Source organism: Equus quagga, chromosome 9 (assembly GCF_021613505.1).
Source record: "Equus quagga isolate Etosha38 chromosome 9, UCLA_HA_Equagga_1.0, whole genome shotgun sequence".
NCBI classification, from domain to species: Eukaryota; Metazoa; Chordata; class Mammalia; order Perissodactyla; family Equidae; genus Equus; species Equus quagga.
The window spans coordinates 90,794,592-90,819,061 of record NC_060275.1 but is presented as its reverse complement, the minus strand read 5'-3'; the positions used below and the strand labels follow the sequence as shown (position 1 = coordinate 90,819,061).

The 24,470-nt window shown below is 42.6% G+C and overlaps 1 protein-coding gene across 1 annotated transcript in view; it reads left to right on the top strand.

Moving 5' to 3' along the window:
* Positions 1–24,470, top strand: part of EGFLAM (EGF like, fibronectin type III and laminin G domains) — a 173,043-nt gene that overhangs the window by 48,519 nt on the left and 100,054 nt on the right. The window contains exons 2-3 of the mRNA XM_046672151.1: positions 12,470–12,579; positions 13,604–13,687. Of these exons, the coding sequence (XP_046528107.1) occupies positions 12,470–12,579; positions 13,604–13,687 (194 nt within the window). The remainder of the gene's footprint in view (positions 1–12,469; positions 12,580–13,603; positions 13,688–24,470) is intronic.

Here is a 24,470-nt window from a genome sequence, read left to right as displayed (position 1 = left end):
TGTGTGCGCGCATGTGTCTGCGTGCATGTGCACATGTGTGTGGCAACAGGAGGTTGGTGAGTGGAGACTTGCAGCCTTCCTACTTGCTTTCTTGGATGATGGTGGTGAGAAATGAACTTGCCTCAGTGAAAGCAAAAGGTCACACTCGGTGAGCTCCTGTACGCAGTAGACACTCAAAGGCGCTTTTGGCCTTAACTGTCTCTAACACAACTGGAGTTAGGAGTAGATTTGGGCCTAGACATCGGTCACCTGATTGTCACTTTGGTAGGTTGCCAACTTTATGGTGCTAGCGCTCTCTCCAGAATCGCTCTCCATTTCTGGCACCTGTATTCCCTTGGGCATGCTGGCTGCTTCTTACCAGGAACCACTATTAGAGACTCTCAGCCTAGATTTCCCTCTGCTGGAATTCAACAGCTGGGCTGGAAAGAGTCCTCTGTGAGATCCACTCACAGCCCAGCTGAGCTGTTTATGAAGCAGCGTGATACTCAGAGGCAGGCCAGTCCCTAACACTGGTGCATCTAGAATAAGAGTTCAAATGGACTCCACACACCTTTGTGTTAAAAAATTTACAGTTCATTCCATAAGCTAATCAACCGTTAGATGTAATATCTTCTCTCTGTCTCCCCTGACAAATACACTTTCATAATGTCCCGGAAGACTAGATTCCAATTTAGATTTCTCAGAGTCCTTGAATTTCCACTTTGAAAAGAGGAGAGAACTGGCCCCTGAGCCCTGGTAGGGTACACCCCTCACTTTGTCCCTCACTGAAGGTGCTCCTGTGCACAAACGTGGACCCCTCAGCCCACAACCCTAGCTTTGTCAACTGCCTGTCCTGGCAAAAGGCCATCCATTGGCTGCCCCTCCCACCTGAGTGTGCATACACCAGCAGCAGGGTCCACTCTGAGAATGACAGACCCAGGGAAGAGGCTGCCAACGAGCAGGAAACAGGCTCAGGGCTATCTGGTCAGGGAATCTGGGGTCTTGGGTACTCAGGGAGTAGTCCATAAATGGAAGGGTCTCAGGCTCTCGTAGGCATGTCCTCTTGGCCTGGGATGCCACACTCCAGCCAAGAGGCATGGTGTGGCCAGAGGGGGATCCAAACTGGGCCTTCTAAAACAGGGCCCACCTTTTTCTGGGTCTAGGGGAGTACTGTGCCAGGAGCTGCTCCCAGTGACTCTGCCCTCTCCCCTTTAGTATTCCAATGATACTCCCACATTTGGTGTTTAGGGAGAGTATCACAGAATGTCAGGGTAGGAGGGGCATTTAGAAATCATCTAATCCAGCCCATTGGTTAGCAAATGACGAAACAGAGGTGCTCTGGAATGGTGGATTACACTCGGGAATGGTGGATTGTATTCTGGAATTACACTCTGGAATAATGGATTATATTCTGGAATAACACAATGGCATGGTGAATTGGATTCCGGAATTACACTCTGGAATGGTGGCTTACATTCCGTAATTACACTCTGAAATGGGGGATTACATTCCGGAATTACACTCTGGAATGATGGATTTCAAAAGGAAGCACAATTGTGATGTGAATAGTAACTGTCCCCGCAAAGAGAAGCCAGCAGGGCTCTGGAAAACACCTCATGCTGCTCCTCAGTGTCTGAGAACTTCTTGAATCCCCGAGTAAGTAGAATCAACATTGGTCTGTGTCTTAAACCCACACTTTTACTGCTGCCTTGAAGGCAGCACCTTAGGAGTGGCTCTAGTGGCAGACTTTGGTTACATATTCATCATGCTGCTCTAGTAATAATAGTTGGAGCGAGCTTCAAAAAGATGGAAATAGGCTTTTTTTCCTATTCAGAATTTCCTGATTATTTTTGGTTAGTCTGGGCACTTTCCACTGCATCAGTGAATGTAACTTGGTTCATTCTGTGAAAATCAAATAACTAAAAAGCTAGCAATGTATTTCTGTCACAGATGATATTTTTGTTTGCATTTTGAAGTGTTTTTATGAATTGGATTGCAAAACTAATGGAATCAGAGATGAATTTTGCTCAGGAAGTTGAAGTATTTTATGAAATAAAATTACCACAAGAAATTGACCTAATTATTCAGAAGTTTCTAATGCAAAAACTCAATACAGTTTTGAAAGTCCTCCAAGGAAGAAAGCCCAAGAATATAGGTCCCTCATGGCAAAGAAACACATCTTTTATTCATTTATCTTAAGAAGTATAGCTTTTAGCTTGTAAGAATACAGCTTCAAGATACAGTGAATAAATGTGTTACACTAGTTTTAAAGGCTACAGCTCTTCAGAACTAGTTTTCTATTGTGTAACATATTTCCCCATCATTGTAAATCCATTATGGTTAAATATGAATGTTAGTTTAGTGTTCATCTGCTTAAATCTTTAGTCCACATGTAAGTGACCTACTACTTTGATTTTTTTTTTAATGCTTCTCAAGAAGCACTAGTGTGTTTCCACCTTGTTAAATAAAATCCCAGAAGATCTCAGTGTCATAACCATTATCAAATCTTTTTTGCCTCATTAAGAGTTTTTGGACAGTGCAGCTTGGGCTTGACTTCCCTGTCCAAAGACTGGACTTTCTCCTGATGACTCAGAGATTGTAGAGATGTGAGGAAAGTCTCCCGAGTATTAGTTTCATTCCTACCCACACTCTAGTGGCTGGAAGAGATTTAGGGAAATGCTTTCCTTGGCTCCCTCCAGTTAGGACCACACTACAGTGTAAGCTGAGACCAGGCCATGTGTCAAGACTTCCCTGCTGCTTTCTCTGGCCTTTCCTTGGACAACACCCTTCCCTGCCTGGAATCTATCTCCAGTCCAGGGATGGTGCTACTGGAGGGTTTACTCCTGCCTTTAGCCTGCCCCCCTCCATAGATACCCCTATAATCATACAATCTCTATATAAACAATGTGCTTGCTCTGCAAATACAGCTTCAGATGGCCTGGAGACCTGCCCTACCCTCAAGGACATTTTAAGCAAACACACAAGGAGAAAAATGCTGTGCTTGCAATGCAAATGTGCCTTAAGACAAGGCCTCTGGTGCTTCCTTCCAACCAGATGGCCATTCACACACCCTCCTACACTCAAGCTTTAGAGCCACCAATCCTATGGCTCCCACAACTTTTATGTTGCATTCAACTGCTTTGCAGGAAAAAAGTTTAGTTTACTAACATACATTCTTCAGAGGAGAGTACAGGCTATGGAAGCTGTGGAAAGGAAACTGTATCCCTTAGGATCTGGAAAGGCCAGAGAAACCATTCGGGATGTCTTGACAAATGGCAAGTAGTTTCCATTGCATGCACACCTCTGAACAATTGGTAGTGCTGCTCCAGGCACTGGATTGGAGGGGATTCTGAGGCCTCCATGAATAGGGGAGACTGGATACTGTGTGACCAATTTGATGCTGTGGGTGACGTCCAAGCTTCTGGAAGTCATGGTGGATGGTGATGCCATTTACCAGGACAGGGATTACTGGAGGGGCTCAGGTTAGAGAGAAAGATGATGAATTCAATTTTGACATGTTGAATTTGAGAGGCCTGCGTGACATCTGGATCCTCTTGACAGTTGGGTACACAGCCGTGACCCTTTGAAAGAGAGGGCTAGGCTGGAGAAATAGATTGGGGAGCCATCAGCATATATGTGGTAGGGACTGGCAAGGATGAGAGCGCCCAGGAAGACGGTGTAATGGGAGCTGAGAAGAGAAGGTTGGGAAGAATCAACAAGAATACTAATTTTAAGGGGCGAGGAAACAAGAACATCTCTACCTGGTTACTCACTGTCTCTGCCTTTTCTGTCACATTGATAGGATCTTACATCAACAGACCCTACACTTCATTATCTTAATCTGAGAAGAATGTCTTCCTCCTCTATCCCATATTCTTATGAGGATCAACTGACTTCTGGTGAAACATGGTAGATTGAACAGTTGTACTTACTAAGTAAGTAACTGTTACTTACTAGTAACAGTTGTACTACTAGTAAGTTGTACTTACTTACTACAGTTGTACTGTACTTGGTACCTCCAAAACCCACTAAAATGCTTGGAAATTGGGGCAAAGAGCATTAAAGAGCAGGACAAAAGGAATGGAAATAAGATGGCAGCAGTGAAATTTTGGAAACTGAAATGCACACGGCCAAGCAGCAATAGATTTAGAAATCAAAGGAAGATGATTGCCTGGCCAGCACTGAGAGGAAGATCAGAAGCTGGCTAATATTTGAGTAGTGCTTTAAAATTTGCAAAGGTTTTCTCCTGTAGCTCTCTCTCTCTTACCTCAGATAGATCTCTTTTTCTTTTTAAAGAAATAAATGTTCAAGTGGGAAAGAAACTGGCACATTGTATGGATAAACCACGGTTTATCCATTCTTTTACTGATGGACAATTAGGTTGTTCCCAGGAAAAACAACTTAAAGAAATGTGCAGATAAAATTAAAACATACAAACTTACATGGGGATGGGACACAGTAAGATCAGATGTCTGTCACCTCTGGAAGAGTGGAAGGAAGGGGAAAGGAATGGAATATGGAGTTTTAGCTGTATTTTATTTTTCCCCCTCCTCACATTTATTTACTGATTGATTGATTGATTCATTCATTCATTTACAGCTTTATTGAGATATAATTGACATAGAACATTGTGTAAATTTAAAGTGTACAACATGATGATTTGGTGGTTGTATATATTGCAAGATGATTACCACAATGTTAGTTAACACATCCATCACCTCACGAAGTTACCATTTGTATGTGTGTGTGCTGAGAACTTCTAAGATCCACTCTCTTAACTTTCAAGTATACGATACAGTACTGTCAACTATAGTCACCATGCTGTACGTTAGATCCCCAGAACTTATTTGTCTTATAACCAGAAGTTTGTACCCTGGACCACCTCCCATTCACACTCCCCCTTCTGACACCTACTCCTGGAGACCACCAATCTACTCTCTGTTTCTATGAGATTGACTTTTTTCAGATTCCACATATAAGTGAGGTAATACAGTATTTGTTTTTTTCTAACAGACTTATTTGATTTAGCCTAATGCCCTCAAGGTTTATCCATGTTATCGCAAATGGCAGAATTTCCTTCTTTTTTATGGCTGAATAATACTTGTTGTATAAACACCACATCTTCTTTATCCAGTCATCCATTGACAGACACTTAGGTTGTTTCCATCTCTCGGCTATTGTGAATAATGTTGCAATGAACATGGATAGCTCTTTGCATATAGCTCTTTGAGATCCTGTTATCATTTCCTTTCGATAGATACCCAGAAGAGGAGTTGCTGGATCATTTGGTAGTTCCATTTTTAATTTTTTGAGGAACTTTCATACTGTTTTCCATAGTGGCTGCACCAATTTAAATTCCCACCAACAGAGCATGAGAGTTCCCTTTTCTCCACATCCTTGCCAACACTTGTCATTTCTTGTCTTTTTGGTAATAGCCATTCTGGCAGGTGTGAAGTGATATTTCATTGGGGGTTTGATTTGCATTTCCCTGAGGATTAGCGATGTTGAGCACCTTTTCGTGTACCTGTTGGCCATTTGTATGTCTTCTTAGGAAAAATGTTTATTCAGATCCTTTGCCCATTTTTAAATCAGATTATTTGTTTGTTTTTTTTTTTCAATTGAGTTGTATGAGTTCTTTATACATTTTGGATATTAATCCATTATCAGATAGATGGTTTGCACATATTTTCTCCTATTTTATTTCTTTTTTTTTTCCCGAGGAAGATTAGCCCTGAGCTAACGTCTGCCAATCTTCCTCTTTTTTCTGAGGAAGACTGGCCCTGAGCTAACATCCATGCCCATCTTTCTCTACTTCATATGTGGGACGCCTACCACAGCATGGCTTGCCACGCAGTGCCATATCTGCACCCGGGATCCAAACTGGCGAACCCCGGGCCGCCGTAGCGGAACGTGTGCACTTAACTGCTGCGCCACCAGACCAGCCCCTATTTCTTTTTTTTAAATGATGTGAAAATTAAAATAACAATAATTATTGCAGCATTATATAAATGTTAGTTATTTTGGAAAGACAGAGAAACTCTTCCGATCCATATGGGGGACACAGGAGTAAGTGTGTGTGAAGGCAGCACGCTTGGAGCACTGAGCTTCGCCACCAGCTTTAGTTGAGACTCTCCATGAAGATGTGAAGCCAGGATTCTGATCGTGAGCCCTTCTCTCCTCCCTGAGACCTTGTGAGACCTGGCCTGGACCGTCCTCTAGGTCTTCAGATCCTGTGAGGTCCCATGGTGATGCCCCTCCAGCTTCCACTGCCATAATGAGGAATCCAGGGAGACATAAGTTAGAATCAGAACTGTCTTAGAGAATCCAGGGCACAGAGAGCAAAAAGTTTTGCAAAATTCTGTTCTAGATTATAGCCAGCCAGCAAAATAGGGAGAGGAGCACAGGAGTGCCTTGTTCAGTGTCCTTTGTAGTACCAGGTCCCTCCTGATAGCGCTTCAGTCACTGTCAGTTGACTGTTCCGAGTGGCACTGTTTATGGCAGGAATGGCCTCCTCGGAGGGTGCCTTCATTTTACTGTGTTGGTGGACTTGTGATGCGGGCATATATTTTATGCAGGTATATTACCTTTGGTTGTTGAGAGCTATTAGATCTGCTTCATTAATTGCCAACTATTTTTAGCCTTACCATTAAATAGAGAGAGGTAGACCGCAAACATTAGACAAGACAGCCTGCGCTTACCTCACTGGTACAAATTTCATGAAGCGAAAATTATGAAAAACAATATACAACATTCTGTAAAGCTTACCAAGTGGAAGAAAACAGGAAAAAATCATTCCTAATCTCAGCCACCCTAATGTAAGAATTAGCCTTTTTCTCTTGCCTTCAAGTTCTTTTTCAAATGAGTATTTCATATAACTGTAATAATAGTATTGATGGCAGTTGGGTATACTTTTTATTTAACACTACATCATAATTGTTGCTACAGAGTAGTACGTCTCATTTTTTAAATAAACTTTAAATTTTGAAATGAATTTCAATTTATAGAAAGTTGCGAAGATGACAGAGAGAATTCCTGTCTGCCCTTCGCCCAGTTTTTCCTCATGTTAGAGTCTCACATAACCATGGTATATTTGTCAAATCTGAAAAATTGACTACTTGATGGTACTAACTAGTAATAGTATGATATTGTCAACTAAACTAGACTATTTGGATTTCACTGGTTTTCCAACTAATGTCCTTTTTCTGTTCCAGATTCAATCCAAGATACCACAATACCACGATGTATTAGTCAAATCTCAGTTTGACCATAGTTGACCTGAGTATTGCCGTGTTTCTGGATATTTAGATTATTTATGGTTTTTTGAGTGGTATTATGAGTGATCCTGTGAAGAACATCATGTGAGCAGGCTTCTCTTCTTTTAAGATTCTTTCCTCACAACGGACGGTAGTCACACTTCTGAGAGCCCAAGGAAGGGAGTGTATTTATGGCTCTGGATATGATTGCACATTGCCAAATTGTCTTTCAAAATGCCCGTGCTCATTTATGCTGCCATAAGTAATTTTTTGAGAGTGGCATATTCGTGTACTCTTGTCAACATTAGTTACTATCACTTAAACATTTTGGCTAAGTTAATAGGTGAAAATAACATCTCAATTTTAAAAAGTTGTATTTATTTGATATCTGGAAATTTGAATATTTCGCCATGTGTGTTTACCAGCTCTGCCTCCTGTTTTGTGAGTTGTCTCTTCATATTTTATTTATTAGGATCTGAATATGTTTTTTATCCACATATATGTTTTATAATAAAGATATCCCTTGGCCTGTCATTTTGCTGTAATTATTTACCCTTTGATCTGTTGTGTTGAGTTTTTCTTGTGTAATTTTTGAAGAGCATAATGAAAGTTTTATGATGTGGAATCCATCGCTTCTCCTTTGATTGATTTATTTTTTACCTCTTTTAAGCTTAGAAAGCTCAAAAAATCTGATTTTAAAATTCTATTCTTTCCTTTAATTTGGTTTCTTGTTTTTAACCATTTGATTCATCTGGAATATTTTTGGTATTTGGCCCAGATGTCTGACCTGGCTACCTCATGCTCACCAGCTGCAGATGACAGCGCCACCTACTCATGGGCAGTAAAGGCTGTCTTTGTCTTTCCAGATGAGTGAGTGGCCCACCCCCTTCCCGGTGTTGCCCAAGGCAGAATCCTTGGAGCCATCTTGACTTCTTCTTTTCCTTCACCACCCACATCCACTCAACCGGTGCCCTCGTGGTTCTGGCATGTGGTTCTTCCTTCTTCTCTTTGGGAAGAGTGTATGCTGCTCCCTCTGCTTGGGACTCTTTTTCCCACCCCCACTTTGCCTCATTTTTACTAGTCTGTCAGGTGGAGCCAGGTATGTCCTAGCTATGTGCCGTCAAAGTGCCCCATATTCCCTTTATTCTTCTCGCACTCAATTTTAATGTCCTGCCAACTGTTTGTGGCACCCTGTATCTCTTCATCATTAATGCACCCTCACCAACTAGTTCAGTGCCTGATACATATAGGAGCTCAATATGTATTTATTAGGTGTGTGAAAGTTTGAATGAATGAATGCTAAGGCGAATAAAATAGAAGTCATACCTAACTATGTCCCAACAGAGCTCGATTTGAATACTTTCCTAGAGAATATGAAAGGAAAGGGGATAGCATATTGGAATTCATGCTTTCTATGGTACCAAGATACCATGGATACTATAGATTGGCTTACTCAACATCCATTTCACCCTCCTTCTAGGTGGCATTTCTGTAATGCAAAGACTGGAAAAATAAAAACTACACTTCCCAGACTGCCTCACAGCCAGTATTCTGGATGTAAATTAGGTCCCACCAATTAGATGCACTCTTGGGAGGTATGGAAGACGGGTGTGAGAGGGAGGCCACTTTCCTGCTGTTGTTTCTCCCACCAAACAAGGCCATCAAAATGTGAGAACGCATCATTCCAAGGTTCATCACTACCTTAGTGGGTGTCTGGAGGCAGCTATAGCAGCAGTAATGGAAGGACCAACTGTGAAGGAAGAGGCTTCCTGAGTCTGAATCACAACTATAGCTAGCTAGCTATCCACCTATCATCTCTCTCTCTCTATCATCTATGTATCTATCAATCTATTGATCTGCTTATAATCTATAAAATAGATGCCAATGGAGACTCCTGAATGCTTTCCCACTGGCCTTTCTACAGATTTTACAACCACTTTTCTGCTTAAAATACCTGGTGTTCTCCGTTTTCTGCACTGAACCATGATGGATACACAAGGAATACAAGGACCAGTTCTCTGATTGTTGACTCAAGTAGCCTGCCTTGTTCAGTTGTAATTTTTCCCAAAGTAAAGGGAGTAAGTGCTATTCCTAGAACATACGATGAGGTTGTGCTTACTGGTTATTCTGTGGTTCTGTGAGGGTCTCATAAATCATTTCCACTATCTTTCCCCCTATTCCCTACCCTCCTGAGATTTTATCATAGACCTCTTAACTCAGCAAAAAAGCTGGCCAATAGCGGGTAATTATACAGCGGGCCCAAACTTAAAACTACATAGAGAAACTATAGGCTAATGCTTCGGATCTTTAATATATTAAGAGTTCTTTTAAATCAATGAGAAAATTAACAACCCAGTTGAAAAATGTGCAAAACACAGAGGAAGAAAAATAGCCAAGAAAGATATTAAAATACTCAATTTTTTTCTTATCAAATTAGCAAGGATTTTTAAGTAATACTCAGATCTAGTGAGGATGTGTTATTTATGCTGGGCATTCTCCATAGGCTTCTAAATTGATTAATTTTCTAGATTAAGTTTGGCTATATTTATAAACAGTCTTTAAAATATTAATTCATCAATGATTTTCAACTGGGGGCAGTTTTGTCCCTCAGGGGACATTTGGCAATGTCTGGAGATATTGTCAGTTTTCATAACTAGGTACTACTGGCGTCTGGTGGGTAGAGACCAAGGATGCTGCTCTACATCCTGGAAGGCACAGGACAGCCCCCACAAAAAGTTATCCGGCTCAAAATGTCAATAGTGTGGAGACTGAGAACCTCTGTCTTAACTATAGGAATTCTGCTTCAAGAGTTTACCCAAATGAAATAATTGAATGTACTTAAAGATTCATTCATTTAACCTTTTTTGGAGAGCAATAAATGAGTAGCTATTAAAAGTTAAAATGCATATACCTATGATTTTAAATAGATATCCATCCTATCAAAAAAGCATATACACAGATGTTCTTCTCAGCATTATTTTTATCAGTAAGATTTTGGAAACAACCTAAATGTCAGTCAATGGAGTAACGGTTAGTGTGCATGCATGCTCTGTGTAGCAGAGTATCTGGCCATCCCAGCTCCCACTGCTCTTTCCTATGGTCCTATCCTCCTTTGGGGACACTTCTGTACTGTGAATATTCTTGATAGAAGAACAATTCCCAGGACTCCCTTCATCCTGTTAGTTCCCAGTTTGGAAACTAAAAATGATTGATCTTTCCTCTTCGACCCCTTGGTTGAGCCAAGGGAGAGTGACATGACATAAGTTTTGCCAATCAGATGAGACTTGAAATCTTGGACCAAGGCAGAACCACAGAATAGTTTAGGGTCAAATCCTTGAGTGGTGACAGTGGTGGCAGTGGTAGTGTCTATGGGGCAGGTGGCAGCTGACTTCTGGCCTCACAGTTCTTGCCAAGTGACAGCACTGAGCCTCTATTACTTGGCCCAGCAGAAAGGGCGTGGGTTCTGTTGTTGAAAACACTGATGGGAGGTCCCAGCAGCAGTCCAATAAATAGACATGTTAGATCTCTGTGAATTGCAAGGAAAGCTTCCTAATAGCTATGCTGGAGAATTATACGCAGTCTTAAAAAGAAAGACCCTTAGGACATATTAGCAAGTAGAAAATCAAATTGCAGAGCATTCACTCACCTAAGGAATATTTATTGAGCGTTTCCATTTACTAGGCTCTGTGCTCAGAGTAGGACACACCTAGCTCCTGCCTGCATGGAGCATTATTTAAAACAGCAAAATATTGGAAATGAATTGCGTGTCTAACAATAATAGAATGAGACATCTTTAAATGATGGCACATGCATTATATGGAAGAGCTAACAGCCATTAAAAATAATGATTTTAATCAGTAAATTTATATTATCAGTATATATATTACACATACTAATTTAAAATTATGAATTTAAAATTGATTTAAAAATTGTGAATGTATATTATACGTAATGAACACAAAAGAAAAATAAAAATTATATATGCAGTATATAATTTGCATCTTTTATGTCTTTATATTTAAAAATATATATATTTAGGAGCTGGCCCACTGGCACAGCAGTTAAGTTCACACACTCCGCTTTGGCGGCCTTGGGTTCGCTGGTTCAGATCCCAGGTGCAGACCTATGCACTGCTTATCAAGCCGTGCTGTGGCAGGCATCCCACATATAAAGTAGAGGAAGATGGGCATGGATGTTAGCTCAGGGAAATTGTCCTCAAAAAAATATATATATATATATATGTTTATTTATATCTTTATATATACTTATGTATCTTTAAATATATATTTTATATATATATATATAGCTTTAAAAAATTGCATTGATTAAAAGGAGCTCTACTGTACTAAAATATTGGCATGACTAATTTCCGAATGGTAGAGTTATAGTTATTATTTTTTGTATTTTCTAAATTTTGGCAATTTGCATATATTATTTTTATACACAAAACATTTGTAACCACAAAATTATTTAAGGAAGGATACAATAAAACATTTGAAATTTCCTAACCCCATTTTACAGTTAACCATATTTTTTTTTTTTTAAGATTTTATTTTTTCCTTTTTCTCCCCAAAGCCCCCCGGTACATAGTTGTATATTCTTCGTTGTGGGTCCTTCTAGTTGTGGCACGTGGGACGCCGCCTCAGCGTGGTTTGATGAGCAGTGTCATGTCCGCGCCCAGGATTCGAACCAACGAAATACTGGGCCGCCTGCAGCGGAGTGCGGGAACTTAACCACTCAGCCACGGGGCCAGCCCCCACAGTTAACCATATTTTTGAAATGTCCTTCAATAAGAATACACTAGCTATATTAACAGACATATCTATATAACATACATATAAAACACACATATGTTACTGAGTTAAAAAAAAATCCTATCATTGTGCTTCAATACATTCCGAGCTCCTAGAGTCGAGTCAGAAATGTCCGATCTATGCTCGCCTGCGTCTCCCTTTGCTGGTCCTGAGGTATGAGAAGTTACAGAAGGGACTGAGAGCAACAGCTGGACCGATGTCCCTGCCAATGCCGGGTTGGGAGGGGATAGCAGGGTTCTGGTGAAGTCAGCTGACGCAGGTGTGGCATACCGGAGAGATGGCTGCATTCCTGGCCTGCAGAAGCATCTTTAAGTAAGCTCTCCACCCATAAGTGCACTCTTGTATATCTTGTGTGAGTATACCCAGGGTGAGATGCATGGAGCTTCTAACACAATCTCTTTTGTTTTGGCAAAAACAAAACAGGCAAGGTGGGGCCTCCTCTTGATATCGTGCTGGGCGCACTGAACTGCACAGCTTTCAGCATCCAGTGGAAGGTGCCAAGGCATCCGGGGAGCCCCATCATTGGGTATACTGTGAGTACCTGAGCACCGGGGTTTCTGTAGAGGGCGTGTTGAGGTAACTGTATGCCCTTCCCATCTGTGCTCCTCATCTATATGGCCTCCTTATCAGCCCTCCCACATTAGTGACTGCCCCGTTCTCCCCCAATGAAACCAGAGGGAATATTTCTCTTTTAAGGCCGTTGTAAGTGCCCTGAAGGTCAACTAAGATCTACTGCGTCCTTGTACTGTTCAGGGATGCGAAAACATAAACTGAGTAGGAGACGTGGTTCCTGCTATCGGATTGCCCACCGTCAAATTTGGAGACTAAAGCAGAAAAATGGGAAAGAATAGGGAGTCACCGTGGAAAGGTGCCAATAAGTACAAAATATAAAATCTGAATTAAAGTAAAGGTGTGAACAGGCAAAGTGGAGGACGGAGCTGGACTGATTTCTGTTCACAAAAATGTTTTCTTTAACAGTGTTTTTAAAAGTGTCAATTTTCAAAGTCAGGAGATTTCAGAGAAATATTTGGAGTTCTGAAACCTCTGGGAAGATCAGGAGAGCTGACCTCGCTGGGCCCACCTTCCTAAGGGGCACCAAATCTGCTGGAGCCGAGCTGCTCACTTTACATGGGACCTTAGCCCTCCCCCCGCCCACCATAACACCCCAGACCCACCAACCCCTACTGTGTCCCTTTCACCAAGGGAGAGTAGCCATTTATCATGGCCCTGGTCCTATTGTCTTCTTAAAACTGAGAAACGTATTTCTGGACTCATGTTGTATCAAAAGTGGGAAAATGAAAGATTGTCTGAGAGAGTCATGCCCCCTCCATCCCACCTCATTGATATGTGCCTTCCTCCTGGCCTCTGCAGGCTTCTGAGTTTGAGACCCCAGCCGGGTATTTCTGATGTTTGTTGCCACGGAACAAGCATGTGTGAGGTGAAGCAATGCACTTCAGAACCCACTGTGGCTGTGCGTGCCCTTAGAACCGCAGGTCCGTTGAGCTGGTAGAGAAACACTGACTCTGCCCTCACCCTGGACGTCTGTGTCTTTTGCAGGTCTTCTACTCGGAGGTTGGCATAGATAAGTCCCTGCAGGAGCGGTCGCAGAGTGTGCTGCTCAGCCAGGACACCCCGACCACTGTGAGTATCTCCACCCCTACAGCGCCCTCAAAAGCACAGGGGTGCTTGGCATTTCAGCAATATCAGAAGGATTTCTAATTTGCTGTGTGCGTGCACCACTGTATATGTAATAACTAATGTTTGTATAGTCCTCTGGGATGTATAAATGTCTTTCGTGTACGTTACCTCATCACATGCATTTGTGTCTCCTAGAATGGCAGGCGTGTGAAGAAAGCTCTTCTACCCTGGACTCAGCCCACCCCATTAATCACAGGAGAAAACAGCCACCTCACAGGGTTCCCCCTCCCTTTTTTTTGTTGTTGTTGTAAAATTCAGTTCTGATTTTTTTGAAATCCCAGTAAAGTTTTGTAAATAAATATGACATATTGGTATCTTCCCAACTACCAGAAGACACAAGGCAGAAGAAAATGATGTAATTTGCAGTGTGTATTCAAACGGTCCAAGTTGTTTATTTTTATTCTCAAGCTGGGCACCCTATCCTTCTACTAAGTTGTTGGCTCTTCGTCTATTTCTTTTCCGTTTCCTCTTGAGGTTTCCGGGTGAATTGTTCTGCCTTAGGCGTGTTCTGTTTTCTTTTCTTTCACTCTCCTCCTCCTTCCCCATTCTACAGCCCAGAGCCTTTTGAATTGCTCTACAAGGAGTTAACACCAGTGCCCAGAATACCGCTGTAATGGTGGTGGTGGTGGTAATGTTTCTAACTCCTGTTTAATAAGTCTCTGCTGGGTGCAGCACATAGTGTGAACCTATTTGTCATCCGTGATAAGCAGCCATCACTTACTGAGTGTTACCTGCCAGGCACGCTCCCTCATGCTCTACATCTGTTTTTTTGTTTAATCTTCATAACTATCCTACAACCTCATTTTACTGACAAGGATGCTGAGGCTCAGAGAGGTGAAGCAGCTTTCACCAAATCATACATTAGCAAGTAACAGACTTGACTGTAATCCAGGGCAGACTGACTTCTGAGCTGTGCTCTGGCTAGGAAACCACTGGTTGAGGTTCTGCAGCCCCTTGACAGCGCTGGAATTCTCAACAAGCCCCTGGACCCCACCAGGGGGGCCAGCATCATCCTAGCAGTGTCCCCAGCTGCCCAGCCTCTTGTCCTGCAGCGAGTGTGGCTCACCGCTCTGACTGGAGCACAGTCCGGGCAGAGGGCAAAGTGCTGGTGACAGGTATCTTGGAGTCTGGACAGTGCCTCTGAACTCAGGATCCTGCCCCGCCACGTGAACCCGGGCCAGATGCTGGTATCCTTGGGAAGACAATGGCAGTGCAGTCGTGAAGCAGAGGGTTGGGAGGGACACAGGCACCCTCGGCTTCCAGACCTCCTTGCTCCTCTTGCAGGTTGGGTAACTTTGGCCACAGTCACTCACGACTCACCTTTCTCCATGACAGGGATATAATAATTACACTGTTGTGAATGACAAATAAAACTGTGTATGTAAAAGCCTTTGGTAAAATGTAAAGAAGCCATATAGACATTAGTTATCATTGCTGATGATCACTGACCTTATGTTAAAATACTCTCTCTGTTGATTACATCCAGGCATTAGAGTATGCTATCAAAGTGTAGCATTTGATCACCTTGCTGATTTCAACAAACTTTTACCCAGCCCAAGATATCACACAGTCACTGTTTTGGGCAGCTTTCAGTCTTATTGGGAAAACCACATTTATACTAATAAAGCAATTAGAGAGCAACATAAGACTAGATGTCATTAACATGCCACTTAATAGACAGACTGAGGTTTTGAAGAAGGAGAGATTAGTGTAGGAACAAGTGGTAAACAGGTAAAATTTGGGGCTGAGAATTGAAGTGGGAGCCGTTTCTGGAAAGGCAGAGGGGAGGGAGGGGCATTCAAATGGAAAGGAATGGTTTGAACCAAGGGAATGAGCATGCATGTGTACCTGCCCGTGTGTTAAGGCTGGGGGTGGAGGGTTGGGGAGGCGCAGAATACACAGAATGGAGAGAGGAAATAACGACTAAGACATAAAGCTGTGATTCAGGAAGAGGGGAGGGAAGGGTCTGGTATAGCAGAGTGGGCTCTGGATTCAGATGACTCGCATTCAGATTCCTGTATTACAACAAACCAGCTGGGTAACCTTACTGGGTCTCAGCTCCTCCATCGACGGAACAGGGATTGGAATGGTATCTATATCCTGGGTAATATATCTGTGGTTCCCAACCTGTGTCCTAGGGTGTTCCAGGGCTCGGTAGCAAACTCACAGGGCCACTATGGAATAATTGAACTTCTCAATGGAAGCAGCAACATTGATGTGAACTGCTTCTACCGGGTCATTGGGCTGTAACTACTGAGTAAATGGAACTGTGAGGCATTTCTTTTGGATTAGAGGTGCTATAAAAATATTATGAGACACTAAATGTGCCATGAACAGAGAAAGTTTGGGTACCTCTGTGCTATATCCTGTCATCCCATAGCATGAGGCTCCTGTGAGCATTAAACGAGCTCATGCTCGTGGAGCCCTCAGCACCACGCCTGGCACAACAAGAGCTGAGTGAGTGGTCAGTAGACTTCATATCAGGAAGCTGTGTGTTTGCTGCCGTCGGCTGTACATGGCGGAAGGGCAGCTACTCTTTGGGTTCATTTTAGTCCTACAACTTCTCCTTTCTTTTTCATGCTGTTTTGTTTTTTCTCCAAGGACAATCTGATCATCACATGATTTTTCTAAGTATGCTTTAGAAAAGTTAAACCCTTGCCCTGGCCCAGGATTCAGGGGGTCTCTTTTCATCAAAATGTTGATTTTTCTGCATCTCCCTCATACTGATTAAGGCCCAATGGAGAGTGCTTAGTTAGAGTGTAAGCAGGGCCTGCAGAGCATTCCCAGTGAATTTTTAATCTTTTAGAAAGAATCTGCTTTTATTCTTGTATGCCCTGCTTCATCTCACAAGGCAGAGTAAGGTTAAGAGGAACATTTTTAAAGGTTGAAGTAATTTAAGCTCTGTTCCAAGACTAGGTGAAAAAGATGGAAAAGGAGAGAAAATATTTAAACCGGTGAGCACCACTGTGGGGGTGGTTCCCCTACCTCCTTTTTCCTTCTCCTTTCTTTCCTTCCTCTAACCATTCCAGACCTTCTCACTGAGACAGGACGGGCTCACCTAAAACTGGTTGATTGGCTTTCTGGATTGAATACCAAACAGAAGATTGGGTTGATAAACGGTTAGTCTGACTTAAATGATGAAATGACCAAAATCACCTGGCTAATTATGTGGAATTCAGATGAATTCTCTGATAATCTGCTGATATCGAGGCTTCTGATTTGGTTAGCATTTGACACTTACTTTCATTTTTTAAGATTTGTGCTGAGCTAATATCTGTTGCCACTCTTCCTCTCTCTCTCTCTCTTTTTTGGTCCCCTCCCCAAAGCCCCAGTACATAGTTGTATATTCTAGTTGTAGGTCCTTCTAGTCCTTTTATGTGAGCTGCCACCACAGCATGACAACTGACAGATAGGTGGTGTGGTTCCACGCCCAGGACTCCAACCGGGCAGCCGAAGCAGAGCACACCAAACGTTAACCACCAGGCCATCAGGGCTGCCTCAACACTTATCTTTTTCTTAGAAGAATAACCTGGAGTTTTCATCCTGGAAAAATAAATAATGAAGCAAATCAGGGCAATTTGATAATTTTTTGGAGTTAGAAATAGAAACACAGATGTTTAAAGTGGTGGTCTCCACATTTTTTGATCATGCGTATTATCAGTTAAAAAATATTTGAACACGTGCCAATATATGTATATTTATGTATTTATAAATTATACATATGCTACTCTACTAATATGTGCATTATAAAATCTCACAGAATTTTAGAGAAGGAGATAAAACAGAAATAGAAAGTGATTACGTTTTCTTCGAGCATCTCAGTAGATTGTCTTGCTCACACAGGGAGATGTACCACCACTGTGCCTTGGAGTCCACTGGTCTGGTTGATCCAGAACAGTGATTCTATTTAGGTCTTATCAAAGCTTACAGAGAGAAAACTTAGCCAGGAATCACGAGACTTGCATCTAGTCCCAGCTCTGTCACCAGAGCAAGGGTGACCTTGGGCAAGGTCACCGAATCCCTCTGAATCTCTCTTTGACTATAAAATGAGGGCGTCAACTAGCAATGGTTCCCAAATAGGAGTTCCTTTGTCCCCTGTAGGGCATATGGAAGTATGTGTGGGCATCTTAGTGGACAAGCTTCAGGGATGCTGACTCTCCTGCAATACACAGGACAGACCCGTACAAGGAAGATTTGTCCAGCCCCAAAGCCAATGCTGCCCCTCCTGCAAAACCCTGGAAAATAGTCTAACATTCTGTGCCCACTCAGGCAATGGCAATCCCTCCAACTCTTCTCTCCACTCTGGCCTGCACAGCCTTCTGAGGACCACTGGGAGAAGGATGTTTGGAAGATAGCACTTTTCTATTTCTCTAGTACCTTTCATCTAATGATGCTAGATATTTCCAACTTCCCCTAAGGAAACTGAGGCCCAGCCTTTGCTTGTAGAGTCAACAGTGAAGTTGAATTCAAAATTCCTACCTACCAATGAAGGTTATTTTAGAAGAATCATAGAATTTTGGTGTTGAAACTTTGGCCCAGAAAAGTTAAGTGGCATCTCCAAGACCACGCAGCTATTTGGCCCTAGAACCTGGGTCTCCTGGCTCCTAGTCCAGGGCTCTCCCACTTCATTGCCTCTTCTCAACAGTGCCCATTGGATGCCCTCACTGTGTAGTAGCTTTATGTCTGGACTAGTGAACAGGGCAACATCAGCTTCGTTTCTGGAAACAAAACAGTAGGAGAAAAGTGCAGCATAGAAGGAGTAAAGGTGAGGTCTGAAATCAGGGTCAGATATTTCAGTTCAGAACCATTCAGCATGGTTTCCTCATTGCAAAATGAACAGGTATTCTGTAAAGAATAGTCCCATCTTTTCAGGGGCTCCTCTTACATAGCTATCCAGGTTGTTTTTGTACATTGGGTCAAGAATTAATTAGAATAAAAGTCTAGTGGTCCCTAAATCCAAAATAACTGTGATTCTAACAAGATGTGCATTCATGTTTCCCTTATTTAACTTGATATTTCTAATTTAGGGCTCTTTTGGTTGCTTCCCTGTGTCAGAGACCCAGGATCCTTTCATCTCTTGCTCTTCCAACCCCTCTGGCCCTCCTCCCCAAGTCCAAAATGTCTCACACTGCCACATTCTAGCTAACAGGTGAGGAAGAGAGGAAAGGAACCACAACCTTTCCTTTTAAGGGGTAACTCAGAAATTGCCCCAGTATTTACATTCGCATGCTGTTGAACAGAATTTAGTCACATGGCCATACTTAGATGCAAGGGAGACTGGGAAATGCAGTCTTTGAGTGGCCATGGCCCAAATGAAATATGAGGATTCTATTATAAGAAAGGAAAGAATGGATATGTGGGGACAGTGAGTCATCTCTGTCACAGACTGTGAACAGAGGAAATGGGACAGGCATATAGATGTGGAAAAGGCAGCTGGACATCTGAAAAACCAGGTGGCCTGAGAATTTGACATACTATGTCTGGGAGTCGGCAATTGAAAACATATTAAGTTGTAGTGCATTTTATGAGAGAAACCAGACCCATTGTCCCCAAAGGCATTTTATAAACTCTCTAAGCCTAGTTTCATCATCTGTAAAATGGGGATGATAAGAATGACCTCTTAGGGCTGTTGTGAGGATTAAACGTAGCAATGGTGTGCAAGGATTTTAGAAATTCCAAAATGACAGATAAAAGCAAACTATTAAGATTATACCAACCATCAGAGGAAAGTTTGTTGTTTCTGGCGATCTGTGAAGGAGGCAGGAGTCCTAGGGAATAGCTCACTTGGTTCAAAGTTATCCAAGCTTGCTCCTTGGGCTCAGTGAACTAACTGGTCTTGCTTTTTTCTTCCATGGATGTCAATTCTCTGATGGCACAACAGCCACGGGTGGTATTGAGAAGACAATGGAGACAACTTTTGGAAGGGGTTTTTGCATTTCATAAAGTGCTAGACAAACACACAGCAGGGTTATTGTGCAGCAAATCACCAGACTTTGCCAAAAAAAAAAACAAAAACCCAAAAAGTGTGGGAGTGAGCAGGGGAGACTTCAATTAACTGCGGCCTCTACTCCAGGCAGCAATTTCTCTCTTGTTTCTCCTCATCCTGTGCAGAAATAAAGTCCAAGAGAGAGAAATATTTTGACTTGTTTTCTAATTTCCACAAGGCAACAAAACACTTTGTTCTTCTGCTTGGAGAAGAGTCTATTTAGCATCTTATCTAGTTTGACTCAAGGCTGAAGCAGTGGTTTTAAGACACTTAAGGACAGAGATACAAAGACTTGCGGAATTGTGTGGTATTCTACTTAAGAATTCAAGGGTTATCACGAGTCACAATATACTGAAGGATTCCATTTGGAGGAGTGATGCCAGAGGAAGTGATGGTTTAGTCATTGAATCCAGCCCCTCTTTTCATGATCCCATTTACTCAGTCCCCTTGACCCTTGCTCCCTTATGCCAAGTTACCAGCCTGTCAGCACAGGAAAGACACAGGAAAAGGCTGGAAATAGTTGGCTTCTGGCAAGTTCATCTTCTCCCTCTCAGAATATTCCTGGCTTAAGGTAGTGCTATTCTTCCATATCCAGTAAAGAGTTTAATTGTTTTTTAATCTTCATAAGGAACTTCTACAAGTATAGTTTCTCTTGATTTTCAGTAATAGCTTTTAAATTTCTGATACATAAACCTCCATGTTTATAGATAAAATAATCTGATCTTCAGTGTTCTATAAGTATTCTTTGATTTAAAGGTTATTTAATATTTTTTACATGTTTTATTGAATTAAACTTGGGCTTTGGAGTCAAATGAAGCAGGTTGAAACCTCCACTTTGCAACTTAATAAAAAGATGTCCTTGAGGGGCCGGCCCCGTAGCCGAGTGGTTACGTTCGCGCACTCCGCTTCGGCGGCCCAGGGTTTGGATCCTGGGCGCAGACATGGCACCACTCACTAGGTCATGTCGAGGCGGCGTCCCACATGCCACAACTAGATGGACCCACAACTAAAATATACAACTATGTACTGGGGGGATTTGGGGAGAAAAAAAGCAGGAAAAAGAAAAAAGAAAATTGGCAACAGTTGTTAGTTCAGGTGCCAATCTTTAAAAAAAGAAAAATGTCCTTGAGCAAATAATTAGCTTTTCAGGGATTCAGTTTTCTCCTCTGTAAATGAAAACAAGAGTGATACCGCCCTCATAGGACTGAAGGAAGAATTAAATCAGGTTATACGTGTTCCTGGAACAGAGAAAACACCCAGTAAATGGTAACTAATGGTAGTTGTATTTGGTGTTGGCTCATAGCTAATATCTATAATTATTTATGAAACCACATTGCTACCCCCCTACTTTATACAGCGTAATGATGTCACAGGAGAAAAAGATCCTAAAACAAAAGCCTGTGAGAGCATCAAGTTGGTTTGAAAGTGTATTTCTGCTCCCATACGGCAAGCTTGGGGTGGCAGTTGGGAGAGGAGTGAGAACAGGAGTCTTGCATCCACCTGCTACCTCCAGTCTCTTAACCACCCAACTGGACATGAATCCGGGGGACAGACGGTGGCACAGATGCAGAGAATTTGAGCAGGATGGGGCTATGAAAGCAGATTCATATGTTCAGCAAAGACCCCTTGTGCAGCTGCATGTAGGATGGAGTAGTGGGGAGAGAGGGAGTAAAGGATTGGAGACAGACACCCTCTAGGAGCCTCTAGAAATGACCCAGGTAAGGATTCAAAGGAAATGGAAGAAGGAAGCAGGTCTGAAAGGCGTGTGGAGGTGGCTAGAGGGAGGTGGGTAAGAGGAAGTCAGTTTGTCTCCGGAGTTACTAACTCCAGGGCCAGATGCAGAGGTACTGATGCTGTTAATCAAGATGGAGGGGTCAGTAGTAGAAGCTGGTTCTTGATGAGGTCATCTGTGTATATTGGACATCTTGGTTTGATTTCTTTCAGTCTCTCACTAGTTCATTTGTTCATTCATCAAAAAGCATTGGCTGAGCATTTGCTACATGTCTGATAGTACTATGCTAAGCTTTGGGATGCCAGAGGAATAAGAACTTGCTTCCTGCCCTCAATTGGGTGGGGAGAAGGTGACAAATAAATAGACTATTACAATAGAAGGTGAGTGGTGCTAAGATTGAGGTATACCAAGGACATCAGGGAAGGATAGAGGAGGGGCGCCTAACTAGACTGGAGGCTGGGGGGTCAGAGAAATGAGGTAATGTCTCAGCTGAACTGAGTCATGAAGGATGAGCAGGGGCGAGCCAGGCAAGTGTAGGGAGAAGGGCATTTCATGTAGAAGGAGCAGCAGGTTCAAAGGCCCAGAGGCAAAGAATTGAATGGCATAAATCTGAGCCCTGCCAAGTTCTTAAGTATGACTGGAATGTAGAATGTAAGGAAGGGAAGTGGCACGAGATGATGCTGGAAGGATAAACAGGGGGACACAAATATGCTATTGTAAGGGAGTTTTAAAGTGGGAAGAGACATGATCAGATTTGGTGTTTAGGAAGATAACTCTAGCAGGGTGGAGCCTAGACTGGAGATGCAGGAAGTATTGGTGGCAGGGAGAATCAGGATCAGTCTCATAATTATGAGGACATGGACTTAAATGTCCATGCAGATGGACTGGTAAGTATATTGGTAAGTGTTTGAACGGTGATTAGGGAGGAGGGATGAACACAGAGAGGAAAGTGTCAAGAATTTCTGGTTTGAGTAATGAGAGAAAACACAAGAAAGGAAGCAATTTTTGTTTTGTTTGTGGTAGTAGGAGGAGGAACAATGACTTGAACTTTAGTTATGTTGAACTTGAATTGCTTGGTAGTTGTTGGGCAGAGATGTTCAAGAGATAGTCACAAATCCACATCTGGACATCAAGAAGCAGGTCAGAGCCGGAGATGCAGATTTGGGAGGTGTCATGTGAAGGTGGTGCTAGAAGCTAAGTGAGTAGTAGATGAACTTACCCAGGCAAGACTACAGAGTGAAAGGAGAAGATGATGACGGATGAACCCCTGGAAAGACCAACACATCAGGGGCAAGCAGAAAGTAGTGAGTGGGTAGAGGATATTGGGAAGGAGCAGTAAGAGAAGTAGAAGGAGACCAAGAAGGCGCAGAGTCATGGCTTCCAAGGGAACCAAGAAATTGAAGAAGCAAGAGTGAGCAACAGTATTGAAAGCTGCAAAAAGTCAAGTAAAGACTGAGACATTCCCACTGGATTTACTACAAAGTTGTGATGACTCTGGTAAGAAAATCTCAATAGGTTTGTAGTGAGGAGAGGCCAGAGGGTAAGTTGAGGAGTGAATAGGAGCTGAGGAAGTGGAGACAACTTCTTTAAGAAGTTTGCCTTTGTGGAGAGGAGGTGGGGCACATGTATGATGGGGAAATTGATTGTTGTCAAGACGGGAGCAACTCAAGCACAGTAAATACAGTAAGGGAGAGAGAGGATGGAAATACAGGAGGGAGGAAAGGGGACAGGTGGAATTCAGAGCACAGGAGGTGAGCCAAGCCCTGGACCCATGGTTCATAAACCTGGCTGCCCGTTAGCCTCACCTGGAGAGCTTTCAACAAACTGACACCAGGCCCTGCCCCCCACAGGGTCTGATTTAAGCAGTCTGGAGTGGAGTTCAGGCATCAGTATGTTTTTAGATCTTCAAGTGATTCTAATGGGCATTCAGGGTTAAGAACTACTGTAGTAAGCACTCAGTAATTGTTGACTCCTTTAAGCACGTCTTGTTAGTCAGTTGATTATTCTCCTTAGCTACAATGAATGTTTCATCATCTGCGGAACAGGTTGTGAAGAAATTCAAGACAGGATCCCTGCTCTCAAGAGGCTTACATCCCATAGGAGAAATAGTAATAATTTGTCACATATGTAAGTGTTAAATTAGTGGTACAACAGTCAGTAGGGTAAGATCAGGTCTTGTGGTCAGGTATTAAGGGGAAGATTTGGGCCTCAGAGAGGTGATGGAATCTAGGTAAGCAGAGAAGAGGAGACAGGACAATAATCATTACAACCTGCTTCTTGAGGACATCCTGGGTACCAGCTAGTTTACACACACTATCCCAAATATTATGACTATGCAAGATAGTTATATATCATCACCATTTTACAGAGGAAGAAACTGAGGCTCAGGGAGTTTAATATTAAGGCCACAGCCAGCAATAAGTGGCAGAATCAGGATTCAAGCCCAAGACTAGTTGATTCCAAAGCAAGTGTCCTTTCCCCTACAATGTGCTAGGGCCAGTGAGACCCAAGCTCCCACTTACTATTTTGTGCTGTAGCCTCAGGGACACATTGCCTTTGCCAAAGCCCAAGGTGGAGTGAATCTTCTTCAGCTGGGGCTTTCTGGGCAGGGCCATTCGTGCAAGTGAAGTTCACACACATCCATCATCAGTCCTAGTGGTTCTCACATGGGTCCCTGGACCAGCAGTAGCACCACTTGGGAACTTGTTAGAAATTCAAATTCTTGGGCCCTTCCCCAGGTTTACTGAACCAGAAGCCTTGGGGCCAGGCGCAGCAATTTGTTTTAAGAGGCCCTCCTGGTGATTCGGATGCAGGTTAAAATTTGAGAACCAAAGTTTGGGTCCCTACTTTATGGGTACAAGTCAAGACCTCAGTTTGCTGTTGTGGCAAGTTCCCGAGCATCTGTGATGTACAAATGGAAAGAAAGAACTGAGGGATTCCAACCCTGGAAAAGCTTGTTACCTCAATCCCAGCAGCCTAGTACTCTGATCAAAGAACTCAGATGTTAA